Source organism: Plectropomus leopardus, chromosome 2 (assembly GCF_008729295.1).
Source record: "Plectropomus leopardus isolate mb chromosome 2, YSFRI_Pleo_2.0, whole genome shotgun sequence".
Taxonomy (NCBI): Eukaryota; Metazoa; Chordata; class Actinopteri; order Perciformes; family Serranidae; genus Plectropomus; species Plectropomus leopardus.
The window spans coordinates 27,638,464-27,663,742 of NC_056464.1; the positions used below are offsets into that span (position 1 = coordinate 27,638,464).

At 37.5% G+C, this 25,279-nt stretch overlaps 2 protein-coding genes across 2 annotated transcripts; both read left to right on the forward strand.

The window, feature by feature from the left end:
* Positions 1 to 121: 121 nt before the first annotated feature.
* Positions 122 to 8,776, forward strand: arl8ba (ADP-ribosylation factor-like 8Ba). Its single transcript, XM_042507171.1, has 7 exons — positions 122 to 327; positions 4,264 to 4,344; positions 4,442 to 4,515; positions 4,662 to 4,755; positions 4,888 to 4,955; positions 5,382 to 5,452; positions 7,817 to 8,776. The coding sequence occupies exons 1-7, from the start codon at positions 205 to 207 to the stop codon at positions 7,864 to 7,866; spliced, it is 561 nt and encodes a 186-aa protein (XP_042363105.1). The 5' UTR covers positions 122 to 204; the 3' UTR covers positions 7,867 to 8,776.
* A 2,924-nt stretch (positions 8,777 to 11,700) lies between these two features.
* On the forward strand, positions 11,701 to 24,529 carry edem1 (ER degradation enhancer, mannosidase alpha-like 1). Its single transcript, XM_042507182.1, has 12 exons — positions 11,701 to 12,298; positions 13,761 to 13,833; positions 15,045 to 15,148; positions 17,530 to 17,701; positions 17,865 to 18,048; positions 18,735 to 18,909; positions 20,064 to 20,184; positions 20,288 to 20,458; positions 20,546 to 20,619; positions 20,700 to 20,796; positions 21,387 to 21,572; positions 21,919 to 24,529. Exons 1-12 carry the CDS (start codon positions 11,829 to 11,831, stop codon positions 22,006 to 22,008), a joined length of 1,917 nt encoding a protein of 638 aa, XP_042363116.1. The 5' UTR covers positions 11,701 to 11,828; the 3' UTR covers positions 22,009 to 24,529.
* The last annotated feature ends 750 nt before the right edge of the window (positions 24,530 to 25,279 follow it).

Sequence of the window (25,279 nt, forward strand, 5' to 3'; positions counted from 1 at the left end):
AGAAATCCACACATGGTTCTGGTGGTATATAACCGGGTGTAGTTCCTCCATGTGTCAGCGGGGGCGCTGTGGGGCGCGCCCCGGCAGACTGGTCATATGACAGCTGCTGCCTGCGTCCCATTTCCCTTCCTCGCTGGAGAGACGCCACATCTGACAGGGAGGGAGAATCAGACACCACCACAGGGCACAGTGACTACCGACAAGATGCTGGCACTAATAAACCGGCTTTTGGACTGGTTCAAGTCTCTGTTTTGGAAGGAGGAGATGGAGCTGACGCTGGTCGGCCTCCAGTACTCGGGAAAAACAACATTTGTAAACGTGATCGCTGTAAGTCTTCAGCTGCTAGCCACCTTGCTACAGGGAGTGCTAACACTATTAGCGCTAATAATGGGATAAGAGTTAAGCTAACTAGGTCTGTGCTACACTGTCTGGCTTTTGGGTTCAAACAAAGTAAGGCTACTGTGTTTTGAGATCAGCATCCATAAAAACAAACCTCAAACTGAGTCAGGTGGTTGGACTTGTGTCAACAAGTCAGCTGAGCTAACTAGTTTCCTGCTGGTGGATCCTCCTTGTCGGCTAGTCGCTACTGTGTTGTTGTTTAGCATGCTAAACCCAAACACAGCATACACATATTAGCTTTGTTATGACTTAAATTTCATCACCTCCAAAGTGTGGGATCATTTTTCGCGGAGTTCAAAGCTGTCAGCTACCAGGAAGTTAACAAACATGGTGACCATCACAACAACTGATCACACATAGGCGGTTTCAGTTTTATGCAGGTTGCATCTAGATTTGCTTCACTCACAAGCCAGAAAAAAACAAACAAACAATCTATTGAGTAGCTGGTCATTCAAGTTGACAAAACTTTATTCCCTGCCAATAAAGCATCTATCTATCTATCTATCTATCTATCTATCCTGTTAAATCTGACAAGTTGACTTAAAAAAATCTAGAAAATCGATTGCCTTGAAAATGTAAGTAAATATTCTTAATATAACTATTAGTCTTAATTTATGTTGACATTATAGTTAGTTAAGTTTCGTTAAAATTGATTTTGCAAAGTGTTGCAACTTAAAAACGACAAGTTTAATAAAATCAATCTTTCCAAGTTTTAGCAACTTCAGTAAATCAAGTTTATTGTTTTATGTATTTGAATTCTGCTGGTTGCAAACTAGCCCGTCATATTTGTATTTTCTTAAACATCTTAACAGAATAGAACTGGCAGATCTCCTAATTTCATCATCAGCAAAATCCTCTGTGTCATGAACCAGTTAAGTCAGACTAGCTGTGTTTACTGAAGTTGCTAACACAGAACAAGGTAATTTCAGTTGTCATTTTAAGTTTAAGTCAAATTTAAGTAAATACAGCTAAAATTTAAGTAAACTTGGGGCTACTTCTAGCTCATCTGGTAGAGGGTGCGCCTCATTTTGATGAGGTTTCTGCAGCGACCCGTGTTCGAGTCCAGCCTGTGGCCCTTTGCTGTATGTCATTCCCCCTTCTCGCTCCCACCTTTCCTGTGCATCTCAGACTGCCCTACCAATAAAGAAGAAAATACCCCAAGAATAATCTTTAAAAAAAAAAAAGTAAACTTTATGATTAGATTAAACATAAATGAATTAGAGTAAACATAAATGATGATTAATTGATATATAATTACTTTACCTTTGAAAAAGGCAGTTGGTTTCCAACATTATTGTAAGTAAAAACTTGTCAGCTTTTACAGTCTATCTATCTATAAAAATACCTGTCTCAGTTATCGCTGTTGTTAATGTCTGAATGCAGGTGGCTGGTGGCATTGAAACTTAAAAGTAGCATAAAACATAAATTGCAGATAATGCTTTTTGCTGCAACACGACATGACACATACTTGCAGCCGTTTCAGGTTAAAATTGTGATAAAGTTGCACACGCAGATTGTATCTTTTGCTGTGACCTCATGTGACTGAGGCTGCTGAGCATGTTTTTTTGCAAGCCATTGCTCTGGTGCAACTTCGCATAACTGTGCAGGGATTTCTCAAAAATGTCAGTTTCTTGTGGCAGCTTTTCATTGGCTAATCACTACAGAGAGACTGAGTTTCTAGCAGCCTGTTTTTCCTAAACCTGAGCTTAAGTTTCATGGTTTTCTTCTTGCTAATTGGCTTACGGTTGTGATGACATTTTGCAAGCATGCAGGTTTCTCTGGTGACCAATCAAATTTGTCTTAAATTTGTCTAAAAAGCCTTTGTCCAGTTATTTAAATCTGTGTAGTTTCTGGGTTTTTTTTTCTCACAAGTGAGTTTTGGAATTTTAGGTTTTCTTAAATGCATATTTCAAATCAGCGATTAACTGATTACTTAATAGAAGAATAACTACTGCAGCATTTGTAAAACAATTAATTATGTTTCTACATTCAATGGTTCCAGCTTCTCATTTTAGGATTTTCTGCTTTTCTGTATTTCATATCATTATAAACTGAATTTATTTATACTTTGGATTGTTATTTGAACAAAATAAGCCATCTAAAGGTGTAAACTTGCGCTTCAGGAAACTGTAGTTCAAAGGAAGACTTTGTCTTTAAAACAAAGTTTGCCGTTTGTCAAATTTGTCAGTTCAGTGCTTTCTGCATCAGATAACAGGGCTGGCATCTGAAGAGGAAGTCGGTTTGGGGTTGTAACATAACCCATATCTTTTCCTTGAACACTGATGAAAAAATGCAAAAATGCACCACTGGCCAGTGACACAATTCAGCGAATAAATGGTTGTTGAGGGGGTGGTTCCTTGTTCCTCAGTCATAAGACTGCTGCACCCATTTCCACTTAGCCTCATCAGGTGACTCCGGAGAGTCATGTGCTGTGAAATGTGTGCACAGCAGACGGTGCACGATTGCGGGTTAACAAAGCAAAGCAAGGAGAGGGAATATACACAGCTTGTGTTGTGAGTGTTGATGTTAAAGGGAAATGCCCCTTCAGTTTACAATAATGAGCACTCACGAAAAAAACAGAAAATGTGTAGACACACAGTTTGTTGTCATAGTTTTAAGAGTATATTTGTTTTTTTTACAAATACCAGCCCCTGCTTTTTACAGGTTTGGACTTACACATAAATGAGATTTTTTTTTTAGTTTGTTTTTTGTTTTATACTTTAATATAGATGCATAATACAGTTGAGTGATCAGTTAGACTTTGTTCTCTGACTGGATGGGAACCGGAGAGCCAGAGCCCCCACAGTAGCATATTGTCACATTACATAGGTCATAATCATTGTGATTTTGAACATTTTACAATATTCTGAGAATTGAGATTACATATCACTATTTATTGCTTTTTTGAACTGCAAATTATGTCCCCCTTGGGGTGACTTCTAGCTCACCTGGTAGGGTGTGCCACCCGTATACGCTGAGTCCTTTGCAGTGGTCCAGGTTCAATTCTGACCCACGGCCCTTTGCTGCACGTCATCCAACATTTCTAATGGGATGTCCTATCAATGAAGACAAAAAAGCACGAAAAAAAATCTTAAAAGAAGTAATGTCCCCAGTTGGTTCATCTCACTTCAGTCACTTTTATTGTAACAAAATGTATCTTGTGGAATGAAAAAGCAATTTTATAATTTCTAAGGGAAAGAGTTTGAATTATATTTTCAAAATTAGTAATTTATTAAAAATATCAATATTTGGCTTCTGTGTATGGATAGAATATTGCTAAGCATAATGTTGCCATAATATACTGTAATTAGTTCAGGTAGTTTTCATAGTGGGTTTGTTTGTTTCAGTTTATTTTTTATTTTTCAAAAAATGTTTACTTTTAGTTTGATTATTACAGTATGTGGAGTATTTGTCAAAGGTAAGATGTAAAAAGTTCAGAAAAGGTATTAAAATAAAAATCAAAACACTTTTAAGGCAACTGACTCATGAAGTCACTTGCCCAACACCTCCTACTGCTTAGTCTGTTGGCAGATTTGACCAGATTGACAAAGATTAAAACTAAGACATTTCCTGTGCACATGATTTTTCTTTTTCAGTTAAATAAAATGTTTTTTTCACACCTAGTTTCTGTTTTAGTGAACGATAATAACATTGTCCATAAAACCTGATTTACGCATTAGAGAGGCATTTTAAAATGTGTGAAGTGGCTTTATGCTGCTTTATTATACTGTGGGAATAGCTAATTAGTTGTGCGCATGTTGTATATATCCCCATCTTGTCCCACACATGTAGTGAATTGCCGTAATATTTTAACAAGTCCCACAGTTTTGTAAAACATGACATTTATTTTGTATTTCCTTTCAGTCAGGGCATTTCAGTGAAGACATGATCCCTACAGTCGGGTTCAATATGAGGAAGGTCACCAAAGGAAACGTCACCATCAAGGTAATTTAATCTTTCTGCGGTGTAACTTTAATTAGTGAAATGAAACGGCACATTGAAACAGCGATATTGTATTATGATATATTCTTTTACTCTGTAGATCTGGGATATAGGAGGGCAGCCGAGGTTCAGGAGCATGTGGGAGCGGTACTGTCGAGGAGTTAATGCAATCGTGTGAGTTTCTCAGTTTCAAATTTCAAAGTTTGTCTGAAAAACAATTGGAAGGAAATTTAACAAGCACTTGCCAGACATACTTTACATTTATGTAAAACACCTTTTACTGATTTGTTTCGGCGTTGCTCTTTTTTTTTTTTTTTTAGGTACATGGTTGACGCAGCAGATCGAGAAAAGGTGGAGGCATCTAGAAACGAGCTTCATAATTTATTAGACAAACCTCAGTTGCAAGGAATTCCTGTAAGTTGATCTCCTGAAACCAGTTCATAAGATTTGTGTGATTTTTGCAGCAATTATGCAAAACTGTGTGTGGGTTGTGTCAATGACTTCTTGCTGCAGTTGCAGATTTTGAGTGTAATGTGTTTATTTTAGGTTTTGGTACTCGGTAACAAAAGGGATCTCCCCACTGCTCTAGATGAAAAACAGCTCATTGAGAAAATGTAAGTATGAAAAATGATCCCTAAATTATTTTATTGATCACAGCTGAATTCCCAGCTCTGTCATTTTTATGTACAATAGTGCACTTTAGACTGTATCATGAAAATCACCCTATTTATTGTTGTTTAGGTCTTTTTTTTTGGAAAAATAATGTGGGATTTAAAATCTGACTTTCCTCTACATATTAAAACTCTCACGTCAGTTTCACCAAGTGTATGCTCATGACAGGTTTAGAAGATCAAAATAATTTATTTTTTTGTTTAAAAAACAAGAGTGAAAAACTGGCATTTTGAAGGAAATGTCTCCCTCTGCTGTCAAGTTAGGGACATGCTGAGAGTTGTGCTCATACCCGAAACTGCCTTGTGATGATCAGTCAGAGTGCATACTTCTCATTTTTGTTTGCTCATGCTCGTTTTTCTCCTTCAAAGGAATTTGGCAGCTATTCAGGACAGAGAGATTTGCTGCTACTCCATTTCCTGCAAAGAGAAAGACAACATTGGTGAGTTGCCGTTAATGACTGTGATGTCATTTTGTGTTATCTCGACAGTGGACTTCCACCGGTGGAGTTTCCGTGCCCACAATTTTTTCTAAACAGTCAGTGTCCTCTTAATGTCCAACCCCCAAAAAAATCAAAATGAGAGAAGAGACAGTTGTGGTGGTTTTCTTCTTAAACTTAAAATCATTAACCACTAAATAGTATTTGTTTGTAATCGAACACTGAGACGTAAATGAAGGAAAATCCCCACTTCATTTGTACAAAAGTAGTTTAGTCAAGATGCAGGATTGTGCAATAAAAATCTTGAAATTCAATGGTTAAGATGCCACATAGACAATATTACTGGCTCCATTTTTAAAGCTCCTCCTAATGTCCCTGATTGGTCAGTAACAAAAATACTGGACTGGACTATGAATTATGATATGAGATTATGTGCCAGTGCAATTTCACCCAATGTAAAGACACGATTACAAATATTACAATACACAAGGAAACAACGTTCACTAACTGTAGCCATCAACACGATTCCAGTTACATCACCAAAGGGCATTCTTTTTCTTTGTTTATGGTTCCTTCTGACTCACACATTTCTTTGAACAGGTTTGCTCCAGTCTCCCTAATGTCTTTCACAATGAGCTTTTCTTGTATTTCAGTCTCAACATAACCCAGACATTGTTATGAATCACATGGTAGATATAAAAAACACATCTGTCAATGCTAGTAAATGCAAGAAATCTTTAAAACAAACATTCAATGGTGGCAAAATCAGTCTCCCATTCACTGTCTTTGGAGCAGCTCCTGACTTCATACTCTTTTCTCTTTAAGGGAGTAGCTCCTGTTCACAAATGTGACCTTTCTTACACCATGGAAATAATTATTGATATTGGAATTCTTAATTTAGATGATTTTCCCCTTAAAAAGAAATACTCCATGGATTTTACATATAAGCTTAATTAACTTGTCATGAGGATTTCTTTTTTTCCTTCGGTGGCTCAGGAGGAGCCTGGTGATTAAATGAAAGACACTATTGAGTTACATTATGGGTATTGAGGAATTAAAAAGTAAAATTCATTCATTTAAAAATAAGGCCTTAATTAGTATTAAATTGACTTAAATTAATCTTAGAAAAGTCTTAAAAAATCGCATTGCATTGTAAAATCTCAAAATAATTTGCAACATCTATTTTTTTGTTGAATAATTTATAAAAATTCCTTTTCTTAAACTTTTCATTTTGGTCATTAGAAAATTGGTCTTAATTCAGAGTAGCATTTAAAAAGTATTAAAAAGTCTTAAATCTACGTTACCTTAGGCTATAGGAGCCCTGTGCTTTAGATTATTTTTTAATCTGTCTCTTATAAGTCTGACAACTTATCAAAGCACAATACTAAAACACGGCAGTGCTCCTGTAACCACCATCGGCAAGTAATTTTCTGACTTTTTTTACACAAAGTTTCGCCTCTCAGGCTGCTGTTCATACAAACTGGGGCAGGATGCAGGCTGCAGATAGTGCAGCTTTGCATGTTTTGGGGGTTAAAAGAAAAAAATCAAGTGTTTCTTATAAAAAGACACTTCAATGGACCATCAGTCAAAGATGAGGAAGAAAAGGAGTTCTCTTAATAAAGACTTATTATGAAGACGCAAATACGGCACTGTCAGGGCTCAATTAAGGAAACTAAACATGATCTTAAGTTTGTTGGTACATTAGAAATTTTTACTTGTGCTTGTTTAAGAGCATCTGGTTTCATTGTGTCAGTTTCAGTTCTGACACTGAACCTACTCCCTTCCCTAACTGGAAGTGTAAGTGAGGGGAATCACCATGGCAATAATAATGATTTTATCGCCATTTTAATGACGTCTGTGAAGCTAAATCTGTGCCAAAACTGTATACAATCATATTGGCATGCATGAAATTGGAATTTTTTGCCGATATTCGATATATGAGAACTCATTTGGCTGATAACCGATAGACATATCCACTTTGTTTCCCCACCTAATTTTATTGATTGTCAAGTCTCTCCTGCAGTGGAATTAACATATTATGCATACTCTTGTCATAATAGCCCACCAGCATGTAGAGACATAGTTTAACACAATGCTTTTCAGTGTATATAATACTCATTCATTGTTTAAAATAAAAAAAAAAATACTTCAACGTAGGTTTGACATTTTGTACATTTTTACTTTGTCAATTAAAAAAAACATTTATCTGTAAAATCTGGAGAAATCAGCATGTGGGCTGATTTTGATATTTCATTTTAAAGCCAAAAACTGCCAACACTGATGACGTGCAGATATTATCATGCATCCCTTCAATCATATCTAGTGAATTAGAAATGCCTGAATCATAAACTGTTTCTTTGATTCCAGACATCACACTTCAGTGGCTCATCCAACACTCAAAATCCAGGAGGAGCTGAAAACGCGGGATTTATTTTCCAGCTGTGTTTGCCATGTTACTGTCATGTCACACTCTCATCACTCTGCCATGATGTAAAGTCGTATCACACATGCTGCTCTGTTCTGCTTGTGACACACAAGTTTGTTTTTTTTCCCCCCTTTTCACCTCGTGATTCTTTAACAAACCCTGAGAATGCACTCCTAAAAATGTAATTCTGATACCAAATTTAAGAAATATTATTGGCATTATTTTTCCTGTAAAGCTGTTTTTTAATTTGGAGTCAGAACCCTAATTTACAGATCTACAGTTTATCATTAAGGCATTATCCTGTTGATCATACCCAGCGGTTAATAACACTAATCTTGGGTATACATCAACAACACCCCTTTGAATGAGGGTTAAATCTGTCAAACAAGTCTCGAATAACAAGAAAAGCTCTTCCCTTGGTCAGATATGATACCAGATTGCTGATGTGGACGTACAGTTGTTCCCATTTCTGTCAAGCTCTGCTCTGTGATTGTCGTTGATGACTCGATCAGGTTTTCCTCCTTCAAAGACATGTCTGTCGTTAGAGAAAACATTTAAGCAAGTCAATTGATGCAGGTCTGTACAAATATCAAGCTAGTATGATTTTTACTGATGTGAGATGTGCGTGTATGAATATATGATTCTATTTAAAGTCTGAATGTACTAAAAGTAAAGCTGTACGGGGTTGTGTGGTTCATATTGGCCTCTGTTGGTAAGTAGCCTCAGTGGACTGATGTCGTCTGTGCTGCCTTCGAAGCTGAGAGAGTGGCAGAAATATAAAGTGCCTTGTGCAATGTCTCTCACCTCTGAAGCAAAGCAGCATGCAGGGTGTGCCTACCTGGGAAAAGTAAAATGACCACTTCAATATATACAAGAAATAAAAAGGCATGCTTTTTAATTTAGACATTGTTCTGTTATTTGTACACAAGCTTTTAAACTCTGTCACTGTATGGATGAATAGCGAAAGGTGAACCTGTTTTAATTCAGTCATTGTAAGAAACTTTTTGTATTTTGAATTGATTCATGTGGTCAGTTTTACAGAGTTTGAGTTGGGGAAGAAAAAAGCTCATTCGAATACCTTTTCCACAAAGTCAAAGAGGATAACTACCGCTCAGGCTGAAGCTGGTTGGAGCTATGCAGGTCATTCTACAGCTGAGATCACCTATAACGCTGCATTCCCATGCTGCTCAGATGATCCCATGACTTCTGTGGGTTCATAGGCTCTTAAGTCACAATAGGCGGGTTTTCATTAAATCTAAAATTGCGCAAATTTAAACTGCGTATATAAAATACGCCAGATGGAAACATGTTGATTTCGGGGGACAAAAAAGTGTACACTCACATGAGGTGGTTCAAAAAAGCCACATTTCACAAAACTGCAATGGAAACACTTTTCTCGGTTTTATAGGTCACATGATGCTATGGTTACGCGCTTCTCTGTAGGAACTGGCTCCCATGGGTGTGATACAGCAGGCACTACAAGAGGTGTTAATGCACCGCGTAACTCTTCAGAAGTTGAGTGGATCATCTAGAAGTTTTAAATCTACAATTTCTCTGAAATTGTGGACTATCACCTTCCAGAAATCCCTAAGACGTACATACATACGCTTTCACGTATATGGGACTTGCCTTTTCATTACCACTAAAAACGCCTACATCACCTACATACCTGCCTAGCATGGAAAAAACATGGACGGTGTTGGAGTTGCAGCTGTATAAGCAATTCAAGGTATACCGTGCGATAAATATTGACTGTGGTTATACCGTTTACATCTGCTTATTAAAGTACTGAAAAAGAATGCAACTGTACAGAGAATCTCATTTTTATTTTGAAAAGGGATTTTTTTTACATATACTAAGAAAAAAATCCTTGGAAAGGTAATTGTAACTGGTAATATAGCTTTATACTGTGAAACCATGACATTTTCTGAGACGGTTATCGTACCATGAAAATGTCATACTGTTGTAACTCTAGACCCTACAAAAAAGATGAGCTGTGTTTTATTGCTCAGAGCGTCAAACCTACCAGTGAAGATTCATGTTGCAAACCAAACATTTAATTTTAAATTAAAAAAAAAAGTGGTACAGGATACAAATCCTCCACATCAGACTCTCCAACTACAACAAACAAACCATGCTGACATTTTTATGGAGAAATAGAAGTTTTATATTACAGTGATTTTGTCCCAGACTTGTTACTGCACCAGTATATCCCCCAAAACTGCTAAAAGTTAGCTTTACCTGACTAATACTAATAAGTTAAGTAAAACCCTATTTTGAATTCTATGTGAGCGAAAAATTCACAGGCAGTATGTGAGGTAATAAAAAGTGTATCATCAATTGGACATTTACTTCATCTACCATATTTCTGCATATTTGACATTAACTTAGCAACTCGTCCCACAATTTTTACTGACTTAAGTTGTTCCGAAATGAGGGGGCATTTATGTGAATTTTCCCAGTTGGAAACTTATTTTCCAGACTAGTTCAGCACCACATGGATGCAGGGACACAGAGATTCTTATTTCCAGCAGCCTGTTGCACCAGCAGTGCGTAAGTTTTCTCTTAAGTTATGGTGCAAAGTCCACGCTAAATGCTATGTTTAAGGTAGTTAGTTTGATACTAAAGCTGTGTGGATGGGTTTTCTTAAAGATTAATTTATGGCATTTTTGCCTTTATTAGATAGGACAGAAGATCTACAGTATGAAAGCAAAGGCTGCAAACGGTGAAGGACACTGCCTTCATATATGGGGCACCTGCTTTATCCACTGAGCCACCGAACACCCCAATTTAAGACATTTTAATACTAATTCAAGCCTTATTTTTAGATAAATTAATTCAATGCCTTTTAAGGTTTTCTAAGGCTATGCGGGAACCTTTTTTCTCCCCACTTATTTCATACATGGCTCAAACATATTTACAAATTCAGTTATATAACAAAAAGGAAATAGGACACTGCAAACAAAACATAAGAAAAACAATACAAAACAAGGAAAACCATGCAGAAGAAACTATGCAACTATTTACACATATACATACATTAAGGGGTATCAACTAAAATATTAAACAAAAATGTTTAACGAATTACAAATGTCCAGTGCTTTCTCAGCTTTACTGTCTTTCAGTCCTTGTAATATTTGCATGTAATGTGCTATTTCTATTTTGAATTCTTGGATTTTATTTTTTTATTTTATTGTATTTTATTTTGCATTTTCTTTTGGGTCCACTTTTATTTATTAGTATCATATTTCCCATAAAAAAACACATTCAAAAAGTTTTCAAAGTTCTTTTCTGACTGACTATCAAGTCCATTTTAATCATACTAAAATGCTATGTCTTTTTATAATTAAACCCTTGAATTAGTCAGTGTTTTAAGATATGTCCTATTTCCATTCAAAATAATTTAACGCAAAGGCATTCATAAAATATATGACGACTACTTTTGATGTCACTACTACTAAAGACACGATTTTTTATCCACATCTCTGAATGTAGCGATTACCTGGTTGACAGCATAAATCAAATGTTTGATTTTACAGGACACTTCTTTAATTTTGTTGCTGGCCCAATATTTGCATTAATTAACAGGACCCGCGGGAACCTCGTTGAAGCCCTGCGCCCCTGAACGCCTCACTCTTGTGGCTGTTTTCTATTGGCGCAGAAGTACAGTTAAGACACGTCAGGACTGCCACGAAACGCACCCAGCAGATTGACAGCTCTTTGACCAATCACAGGCCGAGCCTTCGCAGTTCTTTCGCATGACGTCAGAGGCGAAGACCCAATCACAGCTCAGGATCAGGGAGGGGCAGATCTGTTGACAGGAAGTGTACGGGGCGGAATCACTACAACCTGAGCTTGTAGTTTTAGGCTGACACACAGAGGATTTCTCAGTCGTTTACTCCTCGGACGTGTGTGGAGTTAAATTATGCGTTTTAAGATCGAGCCGGGGCAAAGATGCAATGGAGGTCAATAGTAGTTGGTCTGGTGGTACTGAGACTGTCCCTCAGCTGTGTGCTGTGGCTAGCTTTCGGACTTGGACCTAACGTCAGCTGGGGGTTCAACTTCCCTCTCAGCTTCAGTCTGCACAAACTAGACTTGTTATTCAGGGAGGAAAAAGGTACCGACCCGAGAGGGAACTCGTGGTCTCAGCGGATACCCGGCCACAGACATGAAGAGGCGGCGACCACCTGTGCCAAGGTGGGAGAGGAGTCCCCCCGGAGGTCCTACCTGAGCTTCTTCGATGGGAACAAGGACGAGTATGTCCGGAGATACAGCTCCTTCCCGGACAAGCTCAAAGCTAAGATGAAGGACATGGCGAAAGAAATGTTTTATTTCGGGTATGATAATTATATGAAACATGCCTTTCCTGAGGACGAGCTGAATCCCATTGACTGTGAGGGGAGGGGACCAGACGTGCTAAACCCGTGAGTCATTCAAAGCTGTGCTGACTTTCTGCACCGGCAGGTTAATGTTTTCTTTAATAAAAGTGCATTTATTTTTTGTTTTTGTTAGTGGTTAGTGGAGTGGCACCCTGATCTGTCACCACGTAGAGCATACACAGGCTGCAGGACAGTCGGTTACATCCTAACTGTCCTCTGCACGTTGTACTACTATTTGCATGTATTTTGTAATCATATTAGTGTAGCGTAATCTTGCTGCTCTCAGTGCTGCCCGCTGCTGCTTAGGTTATGTTTCAGACGCCTTTGCATTGGACCAGGTTTGCTACAGATTTTCACGGTATGATAACCGTCTCAGAATATATCGCGGTGTCAGGGTATCATGGTGTTATGGTATTACAGAATTATTTTTATTATGAGTCAGAATGAGCATTTAAGAAATTGAAACAGAAGGATTTGTTTTGGGGATGACCGATATTGTTTTTTGGGGGGGCGACATATCGATACCGATTATTAGTACTTAATGAGCATTTACCATATTAATGTGCATTTACCATAAAAACGAAAATCTTTGTTGCAATTTATCATTTGGAATAAAATAAACCCCAACAACACAAATCTTTGTCTGAATGCCTTTAACACATGTTTAATCAAAACTTAAACTTTCAACATATAGAGCAAGTTCCCTGTAACTTTAAAAAAATAAAATAAAATTAAGTTTTGTGAAATTTGAATAAAAAAATGTTTTATCACTATAATTAAGACTTGGAACCATGTATAATTTTAATGGAAGTATTTGTAGAAAGTAAAGGTGAGATTTTCCATCCAGTTGCCTTTTTTTCTCAATATCATAGATAAGCAAATGTACACATTGTGATAAACGGAAACTCTCATATCACAGAATACATTAAAATTACTGTACATTAAAAGTATAGTTGGTTTGACGAGGGCTCTTGATGGGGGTCTAGGAAGATTCTTTCATGTTAAAGGTCTGGTATTATACTCACTTTTAGGTCTATACTTTTATTTTAGGTTTCTACTATAACATTTTTACATGCTTTGATGTTCAAAATACACATTTTTCTCATACTGTCTGCCTGACTATACAAGTATGTTTGAAAAGTCTTTTTTTTTTTTAAAAAAAATATGTAAAAGTATAGCTGAAACATCTGCTCACACCTGAAACAGAAAAACTAGAATTGTGCTATCTGATTAAAAGTTTCACTCCCCATATTGCTGTCTTAGACTCTTGGGTTCAACAGATGCTCCATTTGTATACATAGTACAGTACTACACTCTAATTAAAGGTACAATGTAAATAATAATTCACGTTTTTTTTAATATGAGGTGTTTCTGTCTAAGATAACATTTTCATCTAAACACTATGTTGTTATTGGATTAAAAAGACACGCTCGGTTTTGTGAGCTGTTATTTGTTCTCCCTGTTTTGCAGCAAAACCACTCAATTTGTTTCACTGCTTTCATTTCAGGTCAAACATCAACATAAACGACGTCCTGGGGAACTACTCCCTTACACTGATCGACACCTTAGACACTTTACTGGTAAGTTCTACTCAGTTACTGTTTCTTCATGTCACACACAGTCTTGCACAGTCAACATAGTTTAGAGCAGGATTGATTATTATTATATAATATGTTATTCACCGATAATATTGGCATTAAACAGTATATTAACTTTAAATAGCAGAAAGCAGATCATTTTGTGAGGAAGACAATTCGTTTTTTCACAGTCTTAACACCTGCATTGCAAAAAAAAAAGTAGTGTTTTGTGCTACATTCACTGGCACAGAGGTTAGCACTTCCTGAGTTAAACGTTGTGTGGTTCTGCCACAGTCAAAACCAGCCCTGATATGGAGTCAGACGGTGTGAGTGTTACTGTGCCAGTTTGGAGCGTTTAAGGTATCAAAATGTCTGTGCATAAACATGTGACAGTAACTTAACCTTTTCAGACCTGAGCAACTTGATGAGCAACTTCACAAGAAATGTCCCAAAAATGAGCAAGATATTACTTTAAAAAAGAAAAGAAAGTTTAGAGAACACAAAAATGACCTCTAGAAAGTGCTAAAAATGTTTTTTTTTTTCTATTTTTCTATTCTCTTTAACATTATTTTAAATATATAATTGTTTCACTTTATCCTGAGCTTTTGGTCAGCGTTTTACAAAAGCTCAGAACAACGCGAAACACTGCAGAGATGCAAGTGTGCAGAAATCTTATTTACAAGTTTTGACTTTTTTGAGGTTTTCAGCACCTCGCAAAAACTAAGCTGGGCTGAATAGTGGTCATCATTTAACATAACATTTAGAAAATTATACATTTAGTTTTCTGGACATTTTCCCCACGTTTTTTGATGATGTCTAATAATCCCCCCCAAATAATTTTCAGATCATTTCCTCGTCACCTTTTTACTGTTTATTTTTGAGTTTGACGGACATTTCTTGCTAACTTGCTCATTGTGTTTTTTCCTGTGTTTTTGAAAGAAATTGAGCCGGTTTTCTCAGGTTTCAGAGGTTTAGATACAAATGAAAGCCGTCTGAATGCAGCACAAAAAAACTGATTTCGGTGCAGGTGTTAAATGGTTAAACATAACGCTCGACTCTTGTGTACTTGCTCAAATTATGAATCAGAGCTGCTTTACAATGGTTGCAGTTTCTAAGAATAAGAATAGAATTTGAGCAAAATACCTGAAAGCTATTCAGTAGTAAAGTATTTTGAGCAAATAAGCGTGCTGATAGAGTATACTGTTTCTCCGCAGGTGCTCGGAAATGTGACAGAGTTCCAGAGAGCCGTCAAGCTGGTTATAGATACTGTATCTTTTGACAAGGACTCAACTGTGCAAGTTTTCGAGGCAAACATCAGGTACAAACATTGCTACTATTTTTAGAGTCCCACACAAGAAGAAATTCAGCATGCTGTAGATACAGCTGATGAGGCTACATTATGAAGTTAAAAGTATATGAACATGGTTTAGATAAGCATATTTTCTATGTAGGTATTTGATTTCATTAGACAATGAAGTCAAATTTCTCAATAATTAAAAATAGGGAATTATTCAAAATGCATATCTTGTAAGACTCACTCTCAAAACTGCTTTACCAAATCTGACCATTTCAAAACCGAGGAAGAGGAAGCGGTGGTGCAAAGTAGATAAGGCATTTAAAAGATAAAAATTAAGCTCTGGAGAGGTATTTGTGTTTTTTATTTTGGCTTAAAAGAGGGACATACAACTTAAAATAGTATTTTATATTTATTCCGGATAACCTTTGAATGTCGTTAGTGGGTTTGAAAGACATGTTTTCTTTAAAAATCTGCAAAATCACAGCATTTATCCTAGCCAGGAGCTGTAAAAACAAAGTTTCCGAAAGTCCCTTAGCGCATCATTTTTTAGGAGGATTTGTTTGTTTGGATGATAACTAACGCCTGCTAGTTGCATTGGCTCAAATACTACGTATATCTGGTGTGAATACAAAAATATATATATATATATGGTGGAGGGAGGGTGACTGATTGGAAAAAAAAACATTTATGGCTTCAGGGAGGGTCAAGATAAAAACAAAAAAAAGAGCCACACCCCAGCTATCCTTCTCTGAGAAATAAAGTACAGTCCCTTAGAGCAGTGTTACTCAACTTGCTTTGCTTGGGGCCAACTTCTGCAAAATTACAGGAGGCCAGGGGCCAGTCACAGCAGCCCCATACATTTTTCTAGGAATTTAGTACATTTCCAGGATTTTAGGACGTTTATAAGATTTTAAGTCTTTTCTTGGATTTTAGGACATTTCTCGGCCTTTTGAGCGTTTCTGTTGTTTTAGGACGTTTCTACTTTAGGACATTAAAGTCTTAGTTATGACCTCTGTTGGGGGGTGCAGGGGATCCACGGGGACATCTTTAATACATAAACTCTATTTTGATGCCGTTTCATTCACTTTAGCACCGTTTGTATACTAAGTGTACAAAAACATAACAATGTAAAACACTTTAATCAACGGGGGTAGCAGCTAATCATTTTTTCCTAAACCAAATAACCAGAAAAAACTATGCCAAGTCACTTCTTGCTGTCTTTTGTCGTCGCGCTGCTTCGTCTGCTCTCTGTGTCACAAACAGCGACAGTGAACCGGCGATATGAAGATAAAGTCGAGGCTAACACATGTCAGTGCGGCCTCTAAAATAAGCCTGAAAGACGCCATGGTAGGTGTGTATATGTCGCTGTATTGTGCTGTACTCACGGTTTGGTAGGTGAGCCTGGCTGCTGCGGGTGTCCATTGATTTGCAGGGTGTGAGGAGAGTTGCTGGATAGTCGCGTCAAAACGAAGAAACAAAATTCCCCTACAACAAAAAGGCCTTCACGAAAACAAAGTTTAAATCAATGGAGCGAAAAAAATGTATCAAACAATAACATAAAGATTTAACCAAACACACTGAAGACTGTGTCCTCTGTGGCGTCTCCTCTGCTCGGCTTATTTGGCACACCCGCCTTTAATGAGAGGATCCTGACAGGTCAGGTGATGCATTCAAGGGACTCGAAAAGGGGGAAATTTTAAGGGATTGCTGGAAATGTCTCTAACATTTTTTCCCACAATTCCAGTGTCTGAATATTTATCAGAATTAAAACCTCATTTCTATTTGAAAGGGTATACTCGCATTGTTATGCTGTTGTATTATCATTACATTGGTGGCTGAAAAGTTTAAAAATGGAAAAAGTGACTTTTCTTTATCGTTTTTTTTCTATTGGAAGAACAATGCAGTACATATAAATCAGTATTGAGTGCATTACTGTAAATTTCAGACCACAATGTATTAAGCTTAAAAAATGGTAGCATTTATCGCATTGTTTTTTGGACAATATATCGTCCATCAAAAGTATTCACGACAGGCCCACTTTCACTATGAGTAGAATTACTACAACTGTTTAAACTCTAAATACACACCAAAAAGGAACCCATCAAGTTTGATTATGAAAGCTAAAATCTTGCTTGTGATTTTAAGTGTATGTATCCCTAATCGCCTTATTCGACTTTTAAATTGTTACTTAAATAATGAACAATGCATGCTAATAATGATAGTTTCAAGTTGACTGGCTGTGTCCATGAGCTCCATAATGATAAACAATTTGATCTTTGATTTACCTACACAGATGTCATAATACTATCAGTATCAGAAAAGTTATTATAATTATTTTTTGCCTGATTTTTTTCACTTTTTTGTGTGGAACCCTGCTGTAATATTTTTGTTTTCTTCTGAAGAATCCTGGGAAGCCTCATCTCATCTCACATCCTGCTGACAGACCCGAAACATCCATTTGGCAAGGTCGGCTTTGACGGCTACGATAATGAGCTGCTTCACATGGCTCACGACTTGGCTGTCCGCTTACTGCCGGCCTTTGAGAACACCAGCACAGGCATTCCTTACCCCAGGGTGAGTGACACTAATAAACATCAGAGCTGCATTTTACAAGATTCCTACTAATAAACACATAAGGCACTCAAACAGTCATCGCTCTACTGAAAGTAGTTATTATGTGCATTACCTTGATTTAAATGTCACTCGGCATCGTTATTGATTTATATCTCAAACGCAGGTGAACCTGAAGACTGGAGTTCCTCCTGATAGCATCAATGAGACGTGCACTGCGGGAGCTGGGTCCCTGCTGGTGGAGTTTGGGATTTTGAGCCGCTTGATTGGAGATTCCACATTTGAGTGGGTGGCCAGACGAGCCGTCAGAGCTCTGTGGAACCTGAGGAGCAACGAAACCGGTCTGTTAGGTAGGTACAACTGTGCAGTTTCTCCTTTTTCCGTGTTTTATTTTTTGCTTATTTAAGCTTCTACCCAGCATAGTCAACCCTTCAAAACCTGAGCAGATTGGCTTGATTTCTTTCAGAAGAATATGAAGAAGGCAATGTGAAACTTAAATGACCCACAAATTAACAAAAGGAAACTACCTTAAAATTAGAAACAAACAAAACCAAACCCCAAAAAGCAAAAAAATAAAAAATCTATAAAAATAGTTTTTGATATATAATTATGATACTTTTAAGTATAGTTCTTTAGGAAATTTTCCCTAGCTTAAAAAATAATTCTAAACATACTTATTTCTTTGAATTTCCCAGACATTTCTTACCAAGTTGCTCATTGTATTTTTCCCATATTTTTGAACAAAATCAAACCAATTATCTTGGGGTTTAAAGGTTTAAATACTTGTGAAAGGCGTCTAAATGCAGCACAAGAAAGTGATGTCAGCCCAGGTTTCAAACTGTCCAAGGAAAAGTTCAACCCAACAATGAAAAATACATGTTTTTCTTGTTATCAATAACGCTATAGGTAAGAGGGAAAATATGTATTTTGATTTGGAGGGTGGACTGTCCCTTTTAGTCTACAACATCTAAATATGATACCAACAATTATCATAGAATTTAAAGCGTTTTTCTCATTTCTATCCCTTCTTTTTCAGGGAATGTAGTTAATATCCAAACAGGCCAGTGGGTCGGCAAGCAGAGCGGTCTGGGAGCCGGCATGGACTCCTTCTATGAGTATTTGCTCAAATCATACATCCTTTTTGGTGAAAAGGAGGACCACAAGATGTTCCAATCTGCCTATGAGAGCATTCAGAACCACCTGAGGAGAGGGTGAGTCCCACACTGAAAAAATGTGACTCTACAGCACTGTGCAAAAGTCCCTGGCCACCATAGATTTGTTGTTTTAGCAAAGTCATAATGAGTTTATCTATCTCTCTGTCTGTCTATATACATATATACATATTTGTCAGTGTCTTTATTAAGATACAAAGAATACAGAGAACATGTACAATGCATTAAAACACCAAAAAAGCCAGAAGAAAATGGCTTCTTCAGCATGAAGTCAATGTTTCATGTGAAAACATGGAATCATATATATAACCATAATAAAATGTAGCTCAAACAATCAATATTATTAACTTAAATTAGTATTATAAATATCATATTGTGTCTTGAGAGTTCAAGACATGCTAAGTGGGAAAGATTGTCACTATAAATACATGCAACTTTACCCTGTTGAAGGTGTTTTATTCTAAAATATTAGCATTTTTAATACTGTATACAGATTCCCTGTATGTGCTCGTTGTAGTTTAATAAAGAGATTACTGAGAAATAAATATGTATGATCATTATAACTTTGCTAAAATAACAAAGTTTATTGTGCCAGAAGACTTTAGCGCAGTACTGCATGTAAATGAATTTCGGGCCAGGATGTGCCAAACAGGGAGGAAATAAAACTGCTGAGAGGGGGCACCCAGTGGCTCAGATGGTGGAGCGGACGCCCCATGTGCAGGGGTTACGTCCTGGCCGCAGCGGCCCTGAGTCTGGAGGCTGCATGTCATCCCCTCTCTCCCCCTTTCACGCTTGAGCTGTCCTATCGGAATAAAGGCAAAAAAAAGCCCCAAAAGCCAAAAAAATAACCTTTAACGAAGAAAAAAAACTGCTGTCAGGTGTAACAGTATTACTTTTCTTACCAGGGGATGTGGAAAGCTGAATTCTGAGACTTAAGGATGTCAGGAGATGTCTGATGGGACATCTGCATTCACACAGAGCCAGGCAGAAACGTAACACTTTTTCCACCTCCGTAACCACTGAAAAATAGCCCTGAAACAAGAGACACAAAGTAGAATCTCAGGGGGCATTGTTGTTGCTTTTGCATGTGAATATACAAACATATGATGAAGATGTTGGTGAAAAAAGGCAAATATACTCACCTGAGTTATATGTTATACAGTGAACCCTCGTCTGTCTCTGTGTTTTCCCAGGAGAGAGTCATGTAATGAAGGAGAGGGTGACCCACCTCTCTATGTTAATGTGAACATGTTCAGCGGTGAGATAATGAACACCTGGATCGACTCCCTACAGGCCTTCTTTCCTGGGCTGCAGGTTAGTTTATGTCACGTACATGTCATGACAGATCTTACATACGAGTGTTTAATATGTGTTGCTGTGCTCAACATGAGCAAGGTGTTTCCGCTCTGTGCTCCAGGTGCTGAATGGGGATGTAGATAATGCAATTTGCCTGCACGCCTTCTACTATGCCATCTGGAAGCGCTTTGGGGCTTTGCCAGAGAGATACAACTGGCAGCTGCAGGCTCCTGATGTGCTCTTCTACCCCTTAAGACCAGAGCTGGTGGAGTCTACCTATCTGCTGTACCAGGTAACAGTTCTGACCTGCTGTAATGCTGCTTAGGGGGGTTGATTTGTTATCTTTTACTCAAAGGTTAATTTTCTTTACTTCCCACAGGCGACCAAAAATCCTTTCTATTTGCATGTTGGAATGGATATTCTCCAGAGCCTTGAGAAAAATGCCAAAGTCAGGTGCGGAACATTAAATATATACTTTTTATCTGAAGATGTATGGTGCTTTGATATGTTAGGCTGAGCTTTGTTGTTTGCAGATGTGGGTACGCCACTCTCCACCACGTCGTGGACAAATCCAAAGAGGACCGCATGGAGAGCTTCTTCCTCAGTGAGACATGCAAATACCTTTACTTGGTAAGTTACAGCCTGAGCATGCCTGAGATGGAGTTATGTTATATACAGATCTGATCGAATGATTTGAGAGCGTAAGATAATACTAGATATGTTCTCAATTTTGATAATTGTAACAAAAGTCATTGTACTAGATTAAATGTTATAATTTTCTGGATTTAAAAACCGGAGTGGTACGATTACTTGAACTAGACTTTTCTAAATGGATAAAATGTTCATTATAACCTAATTTAGTCAGTTTTATATTTTAAATCATTGCTGCAATGAAAGTTTACATTTTATATATTCATTATTTTTTTTAATCAACTCAAAAAAAAATCAAATTGTCATCCAGCCATTGCCAAAATACTCTTCAGATTAGGAACATGTGCGATCAGTTGACTAGTGATTAAATGTTGCTTCCCTCGTTGGCCGGCACCAGAAATAGACGGTTAAACTTATTTGTGATTGTGGTATTTGGAAGAAGAAAAGTAATGTATATTCAGGTTTCAAAGGGATAAACTTGTGTTTAAATATCAGAGAAATTATTCATTAGCTACATTCTTAGTTCAGACCTTTCATATTAACAAAAAAATGTCTCTCTTGCATCGCAGCTGTTTGATGAGGACAACCCACTCCACAAATCCGATAGCAAGTACATCTTTACTACAGAGGGCCACGTCGTACCTATAGACGAGCGCTTCAGGGAGAAACAGTGGAACGACTTGTTTCCCTGTGAGGAGGGGGTGCTGGCAGAACGAGAACCAAACAACCGACCAGCACCGAGCAACATCAGCAACGTAAGGCCGTCATCCTCGCCCAGCAGCCCATCTCACGGTTCATTTTCAGTGTCATGTATATTGTGATAACACTTCTTACATAGATATATTTTCTAACAAGTAGGGCTGTTAGTGTTAACGCGTTAACCGGGATGCAATTATTGTGTTTTTTGTTACACTGTTTTTTTTATATTTTTTGTTATATTGGTTTTTTTTTTTATATTAAATATAATCAAATCGTGTTACTGCTGGCCAGTATTCCTGTCTTTAAGAGGCTGCACCGGGCTGAGTTTTAAAGCTAGTGATGACACTGGTATAAGTTCATTGACATTATAGATGTTGTTCCATCCTCATTTCTGTCTTACAGTGCAACAGGATCCCAGAGGAGCGACGGTACACTCTGCCGTTAAAGAGTGTCTACATGAGGCAGATCGATCACATGGTGGGACTTTTCTGAGTAAGAGGATGCATGTGGAGACACTGACATGAACAACAGACCTTCAGTACATCCCCCTCAGGTGCAAATGTGGGTTGAAAGGATCCACTGTTAGTAAAATCCTCGGCCCGTCTGTTCCGCTGCTCAGGATCCAAACAGGAAACTGACACTAAAGGAAGTCTGAGAAGACAGCTTGATTATTTTGCTGTATTAATTATTTTTTGCTCATTGGTGGGTGAGCATGTGGCCAGCAAAGGTGAACAACTTTACCTCTGTAACACGAGGAGTCATGCTTAATTACATCTTACCTGGTGACGATTTGAGATTGTGTGGGTGAATTTTAGAATTACTGGTGTGTTTTTCACTGTTTCGGTGTTGGTTGAGGTATGAGTGTGTGTGATTGTGTAATTTTGGAAATTACAGCTGAGCTGTGAATCATATTGCATTTATGGGAACAGTGCCATCTAGCCACACATGTACAATTATAGCCTATAAAAACACTCGCCTCTCTCTAAACATGGATTAGTGCCTCTCTGCAGTTGATTCACTTGACTAGATCAATGCTTTTAAATAAGGGCTGCACATCAACACATAATGATAGTGAGAGAGGCTCAGGATGACTCACTGTTTTAAAGTGCCTTCTTGTTTTTTTGGTCTTTTTGGATGCTAAAAAGCGCATATTAGTTGTGGATAACGTTGTCAAGTATTTTTTCTTTCTTTATTGAGGTCACTGTCGATATTGCACAATAGATGTCATTCCATGTGTATGTACAGTTTTACACTAATTATGACATTAAGCTCCTTTTTTAAGACATGATAAAACAAGCCATACAATGTATTTTTTAATGTTAACAAGCAAAAGCATGTTTGTTTTCCATCATTTCTTTGTCAGATGAATTTAGTACAGAAACTCTCCTGCATAGTTTATTCTCATTCAGAGTAGATGAAAGATACCATTTGCAGTTTCCACTTCTGTTTTTCTGTCACATAATTGCACATCATCGTACCTATTTGTCATGTGGTGAGAACTCAGGGTTTAAAGGAAAAACAAAAATCAATGCTTTTATAAAAAAAAAAAAACACTTTCTTGAAATTTTGTTGCCTAAAATGTCTTAGGATAGTCTTAGGTATTTATATTGCAAATCTTTCAACTTGGTTATGTGAGGTCAAAGAATAACTGCACTGAACTGAAGTACAGTTGTACTGTGAATTGTCATTATTGTTCCAGACAGACAGAAAACGTGATGTTTCCTTACCTGTGATGTTTGACCTGATCTTTTACCGAACATCCTGAGTGTCTGTAAAACTCAGCAGAGCTTCAGGCTGCGTGGCTCCATTACATCACAGCATCGGCATCTTCTTTGGCTTTAGGAGGCAGCTGTTCATACTCTCAAGTGTTGTCTAAACTACTCCAGGCCATAGGAATGATATCTCTCATTTTTCAGACTGGTTTTCTTCACCCCAGCCACTTTATCTCAGATTATCTTAAAAAAAAATGCCTGTAACATATTGGAAAATATGCTTATTCACTTTTTTTGCTAAGAGTTAAAGATCGATACTACTTGATACCATTTTGGGGTACCAAATGTGGGCGTGGTTTTGTACGCAGATCACAAATGGTGGCAGTTTCATTAATTTAAGAACTCTGGCGTGCCCATGCGCAGATTAAGGGTATGGTGTTAGTTTTGATTAGTTAAAGATCAAATGTGTAGGATTTAGGGGCATCTTTTGGCAGAAATTACATGTAATATTCATAACTATGTTTTCAATAGGGTCTAATCACCTGAAAATGAAAACTGTTCCACAGAGTGGTTAATATGAACCGGGTGGAGCATTATCCCCACTCCATGTTATGCTACAGTGTTCTTGTATCCTTGTTATAAGTTCAATATTTCTTACATAATTGAAGACACATGCTTTAAGACCAGCATTCCAGATAAAAATATTGGTTCCAAATGTGTAATTCCTTCAAGTTCCAGTTCAGTCCTCAGCAACCGTCTTTTACCTGCTTATTTGGGACACTGAAGCTCTCCTCGAGCACCACTTGTCTTGCATGTTTTAGTACTCTCCCTGCTGCAGCACAGCTGATTCAAATGATCAGCTTCAGGAGCTCATAACGAGTTGATCATTTGAATCAGCTGTGTTGCAGCAGGGAGAGATCTAAAACATGCAGGACAAGTGGTGTTTAAGGAGGGGTGTGGGAAACACTGGTTATTCACAACAGCAGGAAATGGGGAAACAGCAAGTTTAAAAATGAAGATATAACTTGTTAATTGGTGAGCTGTTTACCTCCGTCTCCAGTCTTTACTAACTGGCTGCTGGCTGGAGCTTCATAATTTGCCATACAGACACAAAAGTAGTATCGATCTTCTTATCTAAGTTTTGGCAAAACAGCAATAAGTGTATTTCTCAAAATGTCAAACTATTCCATTAATCTGTCTCAAATGAAAGGGTAATTCAGTTCTAAACAGTAGTTTCATAATGCAAAAATTGGAACCTGAAATTTTCTGTGAAATTAATAAATGACAGATTATGAACAAGATGTTGCTGTGTTGGTTTTTATTTGTGAAAAATGGAAAGGTACTCAGTTTTCTACAGAAGCTTTAATAGGTTTACTCAAGACTTAGTTATTGGATTCTGTACAGGATTTTTGCCTCAAAGGCCCGTGGATTCAGTTAACCTTTACACAAGGATCTTTTTTTAAAGTTGAAGTATATCACATCCACCACTTAACAGTGTTACAGATCCACATGGTGTCACCACACTTCATTTATTGTCCAATATAAAACAGTTTGGTTATATACACTGGCCTTTTTAACTACTGCAAAAAGTTACATTCTAATGCTTAACTTAAAAAGTCAGTGTTTTACCTGTTTGAATTGCATCCCAAATTGTGCTCTAGAGTTTCTGTACATAAAATTAATCTCTAGTGACTCTTCTTAAATCAAATCGATAAAGGCTGAAGTGCGTCTGCAGGTGGTGATGCCCTCTCGTTTGCTTTTCGGCTGTGTACTTACCAGTTACTAGAGCAAAGATGCATTATTAGCCTGACATCTATTCACATTAGTACATGTGAGAAGAAATCACTTCATGCTGACAGAAGCTTTTGATGTCTTAACTACAGATTGCATAGCCCTCCAAAAGACGAGTTCAACAGGACTCAAGAGAAAAGTTAACTCGACTAAAATTCAACTCATCTGAAATCTGCACAAGATTTTCTGACTGAAGAGCTGTCTTCTGGTCTTTGTTGATCGGAAGTCTTTGGTCAAAGCTACAACTTAGTTTTGAACAC